General features: G+C 42.0%; 1 protein-coding gene and 1 long non-coding RNA gene across 3 annotated transcripts; one reads left to right on the forward strand and one right to left on the reverse strand.

Annotated features, from left to right (window-relative positions):
• The first annotated feature begins 1,870 nt into the window (after positions 1–1,870).
• LOC120826488 (uncharacterized) lies at positions 1,871–6,308 on the forward strand. Its single transcript, XR_013450955.1, has 3 exons — positions 1,871–1,982; positions 2,241–2,286; positions 4,092–6,308. It is a non-coding gene; the product is annotated as an uncharacterized LOC120826488 (long non-coding RNA).
• An 11-nt stretch (positions 6,309–6,319) lies between these two features.
• s100v2 (S100 calcium binding protein V2) lies at positions 6,320–10,286 on the reverse strand. 2 transcript variants are annotated; one of them, XM_040188838.2, is made up of 3 exons: positions 9,532–10,286; positions 7,864–7,995; positions 6,320–7,269 (listed from the first exon to the last, which is right to left on the reverse strand). In XM_040188838.2, exons 1-3 carry the CDS (start codon positions 9,538–9,540, stop codon positions 7,102–7,104), a joined length of 309 nt encoding a protein of 102 aa, XP_040044772.1. In that variant the 5' UTR covers positions 9,541–10,286; the 3' UTR covers positions 6,320–7,101. The 2 variants fall into 2 exon arrangements, with proteins under 2 accessions (XP_040044772.1, XP_040044773.1); XM_040188839.2 differs by having other exon boundaries at positions 7,864–7,992; positions 9,532–10,015.
• Positions 10,287–11,929: the final 1,643 nt, after the last annotated feature.

Below are 11,929 nucleotides of genomic sequence, written 5' to 3' on the forward strand. Positions count from 1 at the left end.
TATTCCTCTGATTGGAGGACGACCATACTCTTCCCCCCCAGTTTGAAACCCAGATGCTAGATCCAAGTTGAAAAAGCAAAGTGGCTGGTCTCTCTGGTTGAGCTTAGAGGGGGATTTGTAATTTACGCGGGGTTGTGGCCAGGAGTTAGGCTTCCATCATCATCTGCTTGTCCGTCTATCCGTCAAAAATAAATACATATATATTCCTCTTATTTTAGCTGTTCAGTCATTCACAGCTATTACTGACCTGCATATTTCCACTTACAATCGAAATACAATCGACAACAACGTTTTCAAAGTTTTCTTTTAAGGAAAATTCAACTGTATGATTTTGATTCCAAACAAAAGTAAGTGTAATAATTAACGTGTAGTAGTAAGGATATTAAGTGCCGTTATCTTTGCGATACCAAAGAACTTATTTCAAAACATTATTCTGTCACAATTCACTTGAACAAAATATTGCGATTCCAGCTAATTTTGCACTAGACCACATTGAGACTTGGAAGACGTTTTAATGAATTGTACGCTGATCGCTCTTTGGGTCAGAAAGTGCTGGTGCGGCTGTTTGGGAAATAACACATAAGATTAGTGTACTCACCAATTAGTGTACTCTATATGCAATACTTCTGATTATTCCTGGCTGCATCCAAGACCTTTTTGTCTCCAAGGAACTTTTTGCACCAGTCTGTGCAGGAAAAGTTGAAATTGACACAAACTTGCTGCTCCGCCTTGACACTGTCCACCTCCAGCCAATTCCTCTCGTTTCTCCATGCAGATGTCGTCATTCAACAGACCCCTTCTGTGTGTGCATTGCTGCATGGGATGGAGAACATATAGGCGCTGACCTTCCTGTGATTCATAAGTGGTGTATCTGCTTTGGAAAACAGTTTTAGACATCACTCCTCACTGCGGTGTGATGGCAGTCACTGTGAGTGCTTTGTAGTACATATAAGCACAAATGGCCAGTCTGAGGCATTCTGTGAGTAAGTAGTTGTTCAAGTAGTTGTTCATATAAACTCTACAGACGTCCTCAGATTTTTTTTTACTATTTGTATCATTAACGATTACGTTCACAATTCAAGATTCAAGAGGCATCGTGATATCATTAAATAAACAAAAGCACTACACGAACATTGCAAATAAAAGTGATTAAATAAGTTCGTACTAAAGTCTATTGCCACAGTGTAAATGGACACATCTACATTATGCACCGATGAAGTCAGATCTCAGTTTTCTCCACTTTCCACTTTGACATGATTTTAATCAATCTGAAGTTGCTTCTGCGTTGCCTGTTGCAGGCTGTCAATTGTGCACATGTCTCTTCGGTCGCATGCCCTTATAAGGAGCTGACAAGGCATTTCTGTATGCAAATCTGGGCCTACGAGAACACCCGTGAGGGGGAGCCCAAATGAGAACACTGCCCGTGTAAGAACCCATTTTCAGGCGTTCATGAATCAGGCGGAGATCTTTTCTGACGTTTGCCTTCCGAAGTCCGTAAGAAAACATTTGAGAAAACACCAGAAAATGTTCAATGTTTTTCTGAATTTATTTTTTATTTGATTTCGGAGAGCAACAGGGAAAGTCTCTGAGACCAACCTGTTTTCAGTGACACGTCAGCACAATCTTTGGAAAGCTACATATTCAGTCAAAGTGTTAATAATAATTCACAATCAAAATAGGAAGAAACCATGCTAATTGTTTACACAGAGAAGTAAGCCATAGTTCAAAAGCAGTCAAAGGAAATGTTCACAGTATACCGTTTTTATTGTTTAACTGATCAAGACCACAGTTGGAAGCATTATGCCATTTCCATTCTTATCTAAACAAATGCGGATTGAGATATGACCTGACTGGCTCCCGTCTCGGCCTGCTGAATTCACAGTGATCTTCACTTTAGCAGCTGTGCAGAGAAACCATGCTGAAACCTTGTGGATTAAGTGTCATTATCATTCAACTTTCTTTGGCAGCAGGAATGAATGTTGGTAAGATCAGTACTTTGTAATGGCTCTCCTTGAGTCTGGCTAATTGTGAAGTCTCTGTCACATTTATTATGGTAGCATATCTGTATTAAGTCAGGTATCAACATAGCATTTTTTTAGGGTTGTTTTGACCTACAATGTCAATGCATATTTAGCCAGAAGTATTCATGACTCACAAGGCAGCATTTAAAGTTAACAGCCTGTCAATGGGAATGGGAATCAGAGAATGTCTTTGATCTATTAGCTTTTTTGTCATTACAGATTGGAGTGTTCAGAGGACTCCCTCCAGTTCTGATCTAGGAAACCGGTGAGACACCACATAATGCAACAGACGTCTGCTTTTAGTGATGAACCTAACATGACATTATCTCTTACATGACATTATATCTAGAGGCTATAATATCAACTGCAGTTAATGTAATTTCTTTACTCTACATTGTTGTAATAATACATATCTGTAGTAAAGCTTTTCTACTAACCATCAGAGTTACAGGGATGGACAAAATGTCTTTACCAAATCATATCAAGCACATATGAGGACTCTGTCATATGTATATTGTTTAACTGTCCCATAGGTTATCTAGTTCATCCATTTTGGATGCCAGACAATTTGGTAAAAATAGGGAAAAGCTTAGGATTGGATATTAGCCATTTGAATCCTAATGTCAAGGTTGCTACAGAGTTCTGCTCGGGGTGTATAGGGACCATGGGAAGAATTTGGCTTCAGCGTTTAAGAGTTTAAGAAGCACCAGGGAAGATAGTGCAGCGTATGGTTGTAATTTTAAATTTAGCTGAGATCATTATAATAGACGGTTATTTCATCAAGTGACTTCAAATTTATTTGGCCTGACAACACACACAAAAATACATTTTCACTTTTCACTTGACAGCTCTGAAGGGCAGAACAAAGTTTCAGCAGCATGCAGTGGCTGCTTTGCCTCTTTTGACATTTGCATTTGGAAGGATGATTGCAGTTTGTTGAATGGTTCTCTCCATCTCTCGCTGGACTTTATTTTTTCCACTACCTTTGGAACGTGATCATCTTTTTTGTAGAGACAGTAGGGTGCTGATTAATTTAGTCATTGTGGAAGGCATGACGTGCAAAACAATTACAACGTGAGCAAGTACAACTCTAGAGAGACGCTAGCATTACTAGAGTTCAAGGTTATTTGCTGACTACGAGCAGCGGCAAAGTGACCTGCTACGTTGTGTCACGAATGGGGGACAGGAGGCAGCCGTGAGGTGAGTTCAATAGTTTATTGACACGATAATGGAAGCAGACGGAGATATGAGGAATAGGCAGGCAGATGACCAGGATGGAACGTTAACAGGACATAGTCCGAGTTCCAGGTTACGGACTGTAGGAGAGTCCCTTGGATCAGCCGGTAGGGATTCAGGTACGTAGCTTGGAGTCTGTGGTGTCCTGTAGAGACCAGACCAGACAGAGTGTGTGAAGAGGAGCCAGATATAAAGGGAGGTGAGCTGATGAGGTGCAGGTGACGATGAGTAGAATTCAGGGGACTGTGAACGAGTGGGAGGAGTGAGTGAAGCTGGTGGGATCCTGACACGTTGTCACTGAGTTTCCATTTGAGTGTTGCTGTATTCATTTTTGTTAAGTAGCACTGGGGATTAGCTATCCACAGTAATGTTTTCTTCCGTATCAGAAGAGGCATTGTGGGCAGGGAGATGGTGAAGAGAAGATGATTGGTTGATGCTGAAAACGGTTGAGGCCAGCTCAACATTGACGTGCAGCGTGTCAAGTGTGGTTCACATGTCCCTGCTTCCATTGAAACATTCCTTGTCGATGCAGCCTATTGCTTCACAGCTCATATTGTTAACATTGCAGTAGGTAGGAAGGAGAAGCTTTTTCCGTCTACTACTACTATTTGCTGTTAACATGTCAAATAAGACCTTATGCCAACAAATATCAGCTCTCAATGTGAAGGTCTACAAATGATGATCGGGACTTTATGGTGTTACCGAGACATTACACTATAAACTCACAATAAAACTACTTAGGTGCGTTCATCAGAGGGCATATTACAATTATATTAATTTAAGCAAGTGCATTGACTTGATCTTGGCCAACCTGTAATTCTTATCTATTTTCAGGGCATGTCTTCAGAGGACTCCACTAGGGTTTGACCCACTACAACCAGATCCTGGGGACCCTGGAAAGTGGCCAATTTATACTTATGGAAATACCAGGTCGAAGCTAATGTTTGCAATCAATACAAGAGTAGAATTGTTGTTTAGAGAATCTCAAATGTTGTCTAAATTGTGCCAGATTATCACTGATTTCTCGATTCCTTTCTTTCACGTACTGTGTTCCATTAATGAGACAATACCTGCTTGTGGTGGAGGTATTTGTCTCATTAAGGAGGCTTTACCACTTCATTTGACTTGGGTAGACAGTTTAACTTTTGGTTGTAACACATTTGAGACAGAAATGAGACAACACATGAGCTTTGGGGAAAGAGATCTTAGTAAAACACGTCAACAGACTATAGTTATTATGGAAGAGGACCCAGCAGTGATCAAGGCAGCTACCAGTCTCTTTGAGAGGCATCTGACTGTATCAACTTTGCTGAAGTACCAGAAGGGGGCTGTACATTTGCTGAGGGGAAGCCATTCCTTTTCCAATAGAAATCAGGATGTCATACTGGTTGGCCATGGCAGCAATGGAGCCAATGGAACAGTCCAGCTTGCTGGTTATGGCCCAGAAGAACTTGCCAGATTTGTGTCAACCTTAACAACATACAGCATTTTTGGTCGTATTGGCACCATCAGCCTCCTCAGCTGCAACCTTGGAAATGACCTGAACTTTATGCGGCAGCTGCTACAAGTTCTCCAGTCTCTCAGCGTGGAAACTCAGCTACACTTACACAACTCCTTCCTGTCTGTTAGTTTTGATGGACAAATAATGACCAGGACTAATGGGGTCTGGAGGTCCCATGACCACCGCAGAAGGGTTATTGCTGAACTAGACGAAAGAGGTGAGCTGCTAATTCAAGTGGAACTTGGCTGTGCAGGGCCAGTGTTTTCTGATTATGAAGGAAATCTGTTGTATTTCCAGACACTGGAGTGGCCTCGTCACCCTCAAATGTTTGTTCCAATGGAGCTGCGGAAAAAGTACCCTTCCATAGATTGCCTGGAGGGGCTCACTTGGAGCTTGTTCTTTGAGGAGAATGAAAGAAGGCGTGCTCCTAATTACGTCCCAGACAAAACCCTCCAGATAATAATTTGGCTTACAGAGCCCGGACCAGAAGAAAACAATATTGTCTTGAAGCATATCAGTAACATTCAAGATCTACTTGTGGAGATACGATACAATGCCAAAGAGGAAGTTGCATCAGACCTTTATTACGTTCTCAATGCATGCATTTATAAAGTACAAAGAGAAAGTCTAAATGTAAGTCTGGCAGGCAAGTTCATGAACATGGACAATCAAGCAGAAATTGAATATTTCCGTAAGACTTTTAGTGAGCAGGGTGAGTTTTCCCTGCAGGAGTTGAGACAGGGTCTCAAAGCAGCCAAATTCAATGACTTCTGTCGCCAGACTTTCCAGTTCCAGCAGTGTAGCTACAACTGTGAGAGATGGGGTCGATACTTCATGGCTGCAGTGTTTTCGTCATCCGTGTATAACTTCAGGACCTTCTCGCTTTTTCTTATGAGCGTGATAGGTTGTGAAGTTGGTCGCTTGCGGGGTACTGACAGCCCCCTGTGTACAGCCTTTGTTGGACTTGACCACCCCATGGAGACTGACCAACCTTGGCCAAAACATCTGCGACGAGGATTCTATGGCGGTACTGTTGACAACTATGAAATGTCACCAAGAAATACACAGATTTGGTTGGATCAGGTTGTTGAAAAGGAAAATGCCCTGTACATCAAATCGAAACAGCTGATGAATGCCGTTGGACATGACGAGCAAACAGAGCTAGAAATCTTTGGGAGGGTTAAAGTCATGAATAGATATGTGTTCTCTTCTTATCTTGAGTACTTTCGAGGTACACCAGAGGGAAAGAAACTCAAGAGAGGTTGTACTCCCTCTTTAAATGAGAATACACATCCATAATGCTTGTGTATTTGTTGGATTAGTATTCCTCTTTTGCAAAAAGGTTTGACACAGATGTTGTTTCAGGCCATATTATAGGATACGGCCATATAGTGCAGCATAATCTATCTATCAGCTTCAGATTTATGGTTCTGCTTCATATCTGTTTAAATAGCGTACTTCATGAAAACAGTCACTTTTTCATCTAAACTACTTAATGTATAGACTTTAAGGAATGCTTTTCTTAAACATAAGTAAATGATTTAACAATATCAAATTGCAGTTTTTGTTATTTCTTTGTATGTTTATTACATCATTTTTCTTCAGGGGTTACAGGTCAGAATAGAGAATATCGAAATATAAATACAAAGAAAATGCAGAATTGCAATGTAGAGCATTACTTGTAGAAACATACGGGACTACAAAGCACACAATTTAAGCGGTTTCATCACATGAATGCATTGTCCGAAATACTAATATTTAGAATGAATCAAAAAGGTATGTTTTTCAGATAATTAGTGTCATATATCTAATTACAAGTTTTCTTTGTTTTTAATCATTTCAAGGGCATGTTTTCATTTTCCAAACTTTTAAAAGTACTTATGAAGTTGTTAATACCAAAACAGAAGCAAGTTCATACTCGTAATGTTAGTTTGAAGGCACCATAAATCAATATTATACACGGGGAAAAAATGTGACAAATAAGTAGACGTGAATCTCACTGTGAATGTTGCCCTCCCCCTTTTCACCAGTTTAATCCCAACTAAAAACCCTGGCCTATAGGATATTTTATTGTAAGATTGTTTAAAAGTATACCAACATGCATGAAATACCAATTAAGCTGAATTTTCACTTTAACTGGTGCAAAGGATGGTGGGCAGTACATACTGGCAGAGGTGTTTCAGATAAGAGATTACATTATAAAAAAGGAATGTTTGAGTCAAAAATGTGGCTTCTTTGTACTATACTTTGTATTCTGTCAGAACCTAGTTAGAAAAGTGAGGTGCTTATTGTTAAACATGGTGGAAAACGTAGTGCTGATGTGTTGGGCTGAGAGTTTGCTCTTCACAGGAGGATGCAGCCACAGGAGGACCTCCCCTGCCCTTTGAGGAGGCCGTGCTGTGAGGAGGCTACTGACTGGATCAAGTTCCAGAAATGCTTGAAAGAGATGCCCTCACCGTCACCCACACCCATCTTCCGCAGGATCTCACTGAAGCCCTGGTCTGAGCCGACCTGTTTTGTCATAATGAGCAAAGTAAAAACCGGTAGAAAAGATTAGTGTGTTCCTTGGGAAAAGTCTATCCACAGACCAAATCTTCGCCCATACAATAAGGGATCACTTTTTACATTGTATTGGGATGGGCATTGCATTTGGGAACGTGGTAAAATTGCTTGAGAAAATCAGGATTTCTTCCAGGGTCGTATTGGACTCCCTCGTCCACTTGGAAAAATACCCTGACCCTTAATTGATTCCATTCAGTTTCAAAACTTAACATCCATATACAAAATAATCCACTTCTCTATCCCCATATATACAGTAGCTATTTCTATTGTGATCAACACAGATTAAAATAATACATTTTCAGAAGAATACTAGTTTAAAAAACCTTGATGGTAAATATAATCAAAACCTAAATGGTGTTATCTGTTTTTTTATATATATATATATATATATATATATATATATCTGTGCATAAGGCCTGTGGGGCTGGTGAGGATTTCTTTGTGCACAGTGAGTAATGTGAGGTGTGATGTCAGACCCAACTGTTGTAGTCAATAGCAGGCCTGGCTGAGAGTGAAGCACATGGACACTGCCAGCTGGTTTACCTTGACCAGATTAGGCATCTGGGAGGACAAAAGACCTTTGAACTCATCAGTTTTCAGAGTTGGACCCTTGTCAGCTGAAGCAGAGTGGAACTGTGTGACCAGTGTGTCGATGGCCTTCTCCAGGTCAGACTGCTGAGGAGAAGAGATGGCGAGAAGACAAATGAAAAAGATGGTCAACATAACCAGAGCAGCATGTTTCCATTCTAAATGTATTTTTAATTTAATGTGTATTTCCAGGCACTGTACTTTAGATTGGCAAGTTGACTCGATAGCTCGGTTTAGGAGGAGAGCTTGGTTGAAGTTAACTTGACCAACTAAAAAGAGATAAGGTTTAGGTAGCAAAACCACTTAGCAGTTAGCTTTAGGCAAAGAGCAAAGTGCTATTGTTTGACTTGCCAAATGTAATTGTTTACATTTAGTTTTGCACAGAAAATGGATATGACTAAAGTTCTGTTTGTTACGAGGGATTAACAAAACTATTTATTTGAATTAAGCCATTGCAGTGATCCCCCCCTGCGCCCTTAATGCAGATCATCCAGCAGTTACAGAGCAACATGATTATTCATTAGTAAGACTACGTGTCCACCTGATCAATGTCCCCCAATTTGGACTCTTTTGTAGTTGTCTCGGTTCCCTGGAGTTCTGTCACTGTCACCATTAGTTCACCAGCTAGACTCCAGCTGTGAGCTGCTGAGCAGCTAAAAGACGAAAAACGGATCCTCTGAAATATCTTTCACGTTACAGAAATGAATTTGATTCGGTGTGGATTTCAACTTGGCTTCGAGCAGCAATAAGGACGTTTACTCGGTGCATGTGGGCCAACGGCTTTGTCACAACCACACCCTTAGTGAGTGATTCATGCAAGCTGCTGCAGGCCTGCTTCACCTCAACAGAAACGATCCCGACTCAGGAAGCACCGACATCCTGACTGGGGACAACGCGACAACACGGCAAAACGCTTCTGGACTTACACCGGACAGTTGGGCTGTGGAGAATCTTCATGTACACACACAAAAACTTCATACATTTCAAGCTCACTGCCGAGTGGACATCAACACTTGTGGTGTGAGGACGTTGTTGGGGTCCAGGGCCCCATTGTTTGCTCCCAATGAGGTTCGGTGAGCGATGTCGCTGTAGTCTGTTGTTTTATCTGCGCTGATACAGTAAAAGTTGTATATTCTCTTCCGCCAAAGAAAAAGTGGCCCCTCCCTACTGAACATCAAGGACACCACGGGAACATCCGACAGATGTTTGCGCTGCTCCAACGTACTTACACAGAAATACGCGGGGACAGGCTTTACTGACGAGCCGCGAATGTGATATTTGAATATAATACATGAGACAGATGTCGTAGTAAACGGGACAGACAGCAACACACGGGACAGACAGCAACACACGGGACAGACAGCAACACACGGGCCTCACGTCAGCACGGAGACACTCCGACGAAGCGTCACTATTACTAAAGTAATAATGAAGTGACGAGCGACGCTGTGAGCGGGACCGGGACCGGGAGGCCCGTCCGCGGTTAGAACCTCGTTAGTTCTCTGCGGCCCGTTCCCGGTAGTTTCTCCGCCATCTCAGTCAGCTCGCGAACGAACTAATGTTCCTGAGGTCCACGTTACTAAACCGCGTCGAGCTTAATCCCGGACCAAGCGGCCTTCTCACCTGAGACATGTCGGCTGCGAGTCGGGTAACTTTTCTCCTTTCTTCGGGCGGGGAGCTCGTCGGGTCGGTGTCGGCGGAGTGGCGCGTGCAGAGAGACAGGCGGATGGGCGGAGGGACACGCAGACGTGCAGAGACACGGGCGGACAGACGGGCGGACAGTCAGCCCCTGGCGGCGTTCCCGGGTCCTCCCTCTGCGAGAGGAGAGTCCGGAAGAGCAGCAGCCCGGAGCCCTCGTCTCCCCCCGGACGTGCTGTCGTGTTATAATGGTGCGCGTCGTCACAAACCACTTGTCCAGCCCTGCGTACAGATGTGTTATTATATCATATATTCAGTTCAGTCCAGCATTCAGCCCTCGACTCCTTCCACATCTGGAAACCTTTAGTGGAAGTCGGACGTCGGAAGTCGTTTTTGCGCAATAAGTGGCTGCATGTTGAAGCCGGTATTGTACTTTTGCTTCAGACTCAGTGTTGACCTCTTTTACATTACATTACATTACATGTCATTTAGCAGACGCTTTTATCCAAAGCGACTTACAATAAGTGCATTTAACCATAAGGGTACAAACTCAGAAGAAAAAGAAACAAGAAAGTGCAATTTCCTCAAATAAGCCAATTTACAACTTGCTATAGATAAGTGGCGTTATAAGTACAATTTAAGTGCTGCAGTTAGTTAGTGTTTTAGTGGAGGTAGAGTCTAAAGAACTGCGGTCAACTCAGCCGACACTCGGATTTCCTTGGTCAACGCAGCCGACGCTTGAATTTTAGTGCACGTATATGCTTACACTTACGGTATTGAACAAGTAACCCGAAAAAAGGCCATTTAAATAGCAAATTCCAGACAATAATAGAAGTATGTGTGTAGGCCTACAGGACTACTGGTGTACAATAAAATAAATGTTTGTACAGTAAAAAATTGGAGATTTCTCTAAAGTAAAAGCCCTATAATTGAAATTTCAAAAACACCAGTTCTCCATAATTGAGCTGCAATAAAAACAGATTTCCTAATAGTTCCAAGATCAATGTACCTGCTGAATTTGAAACATTTTTACTGTACAGATTTGGAGATATCTCGAAAGTAAAAGCCCTATAATTGCACGTTCAAAAATACTATATCTCCATATTCAACGTGATCTCCAAAACCTGTTCGTAAAAATGTATACGAAAATCTTGAACATACAAATTTCGTAGTGATACATACGAACTGGCGGTGGTTAACCACGCCCCTTGAGTGAACAACATGGCGGACCATGTCGGATTGTTGAGTGAACGTCTCTCCACCTCTCCGGATTTTTGGAGGGGGTTAGGGTTAGGATTCCATTCTTACAAGTTAACATTGATTTCTCGTTAAAAATGCAATCATAACACGTTTATTTTACATCGTTAGACTTCACAAAGTGTGTTTACGGGGTGCAGGTCCCCATTCACTTTGAATAGGGGACGTCATTTTGTATGTATCACTACGAAATTTGTATGTTCAAGATTTTCGTATACATTTTTACCAACAGGTCTTGGAGATCAGGCTGCCACATTTTAACTGCCATAAAAACAGATTTATCAATAGTTCCAAGGCAAGACCAATGTACCTGTGTTAAGGACCTCTCTGACTACTAGCATGCTGAATTTGAAACATTTTTACTGTACAGATTTGGAGATTTCTGCAAAGTAAAAGCCCTATAATTGCATGTTTTTTTCAAAGTTTGAAATGCAATAAAAATAGATTTATCCAGACAAAGATGTACATTTTTCTGTACGACACTTTCATGATAATAAATTCACTGAATATTTTGTATATACAAGTTAAAGATTTAGCTGAGTGCTGCTACATTGGACTTTACCCCAGTCAGTGGACAAAAGGGTCACCTCCCTATGCCTTCGGGTGGTGGAGGGGAAAGCTCTGACTGTTGTCTTTGCATATGCACCAAACAGCAGCTCAGAGTATTCGGCCTTTTTGGAGACCCTGAATGGAGTCCTGCATAGGGCATCAAGCCGGTTTCCCCATGGAGTCGATTTCTTCCCCCCTCCTTGTTACTGCCATCAATCGTCAAAGATTACTCACCAAACCATCCCTATTACATTGATTCTGTCTGGGAACCATCGGGAAAAGATCAGTTTTAAGGTCATCTCCGCCCCAACCACCCCTCTAATCCTCGGTTTCCCTTGGTTGCATTTGCATAACCCCCAAATTGATTGGCAACATCAAGCTATCCATAGTTGGAGCAACCGTTGTCATTCTGAGTGCCTGGGATCGGCTGTTCCGGGAGTTGTTGGCGGTAATCAGGAGTTGTTGGCGGTGAAGCTGGCGCTGGAGGAATGGCGTCACTGGCTAGAGCAGTGTTTTTCAACCTTTTTTGCGTCAAGGCACACTTGAGACACAGAAAAAAATCTCACGGCACACCAAC

Source organism: Gasterosteus aculeatus, chromosome 10 (genome assembly GCF_964276395.1).
Source record: "Gasterosteus aculeatus chromosome 10, fGasAcu3.hap1.1, whole genome shotgun sequence".
Classification (NCBI taxonomy): domain Eukaryota; kingdom Metazoa; phylum Chordata; class Actinopteri; order Perciformes; family Gasterosteidae; genus Gasterosteus; species Gasterosteus aculeatus.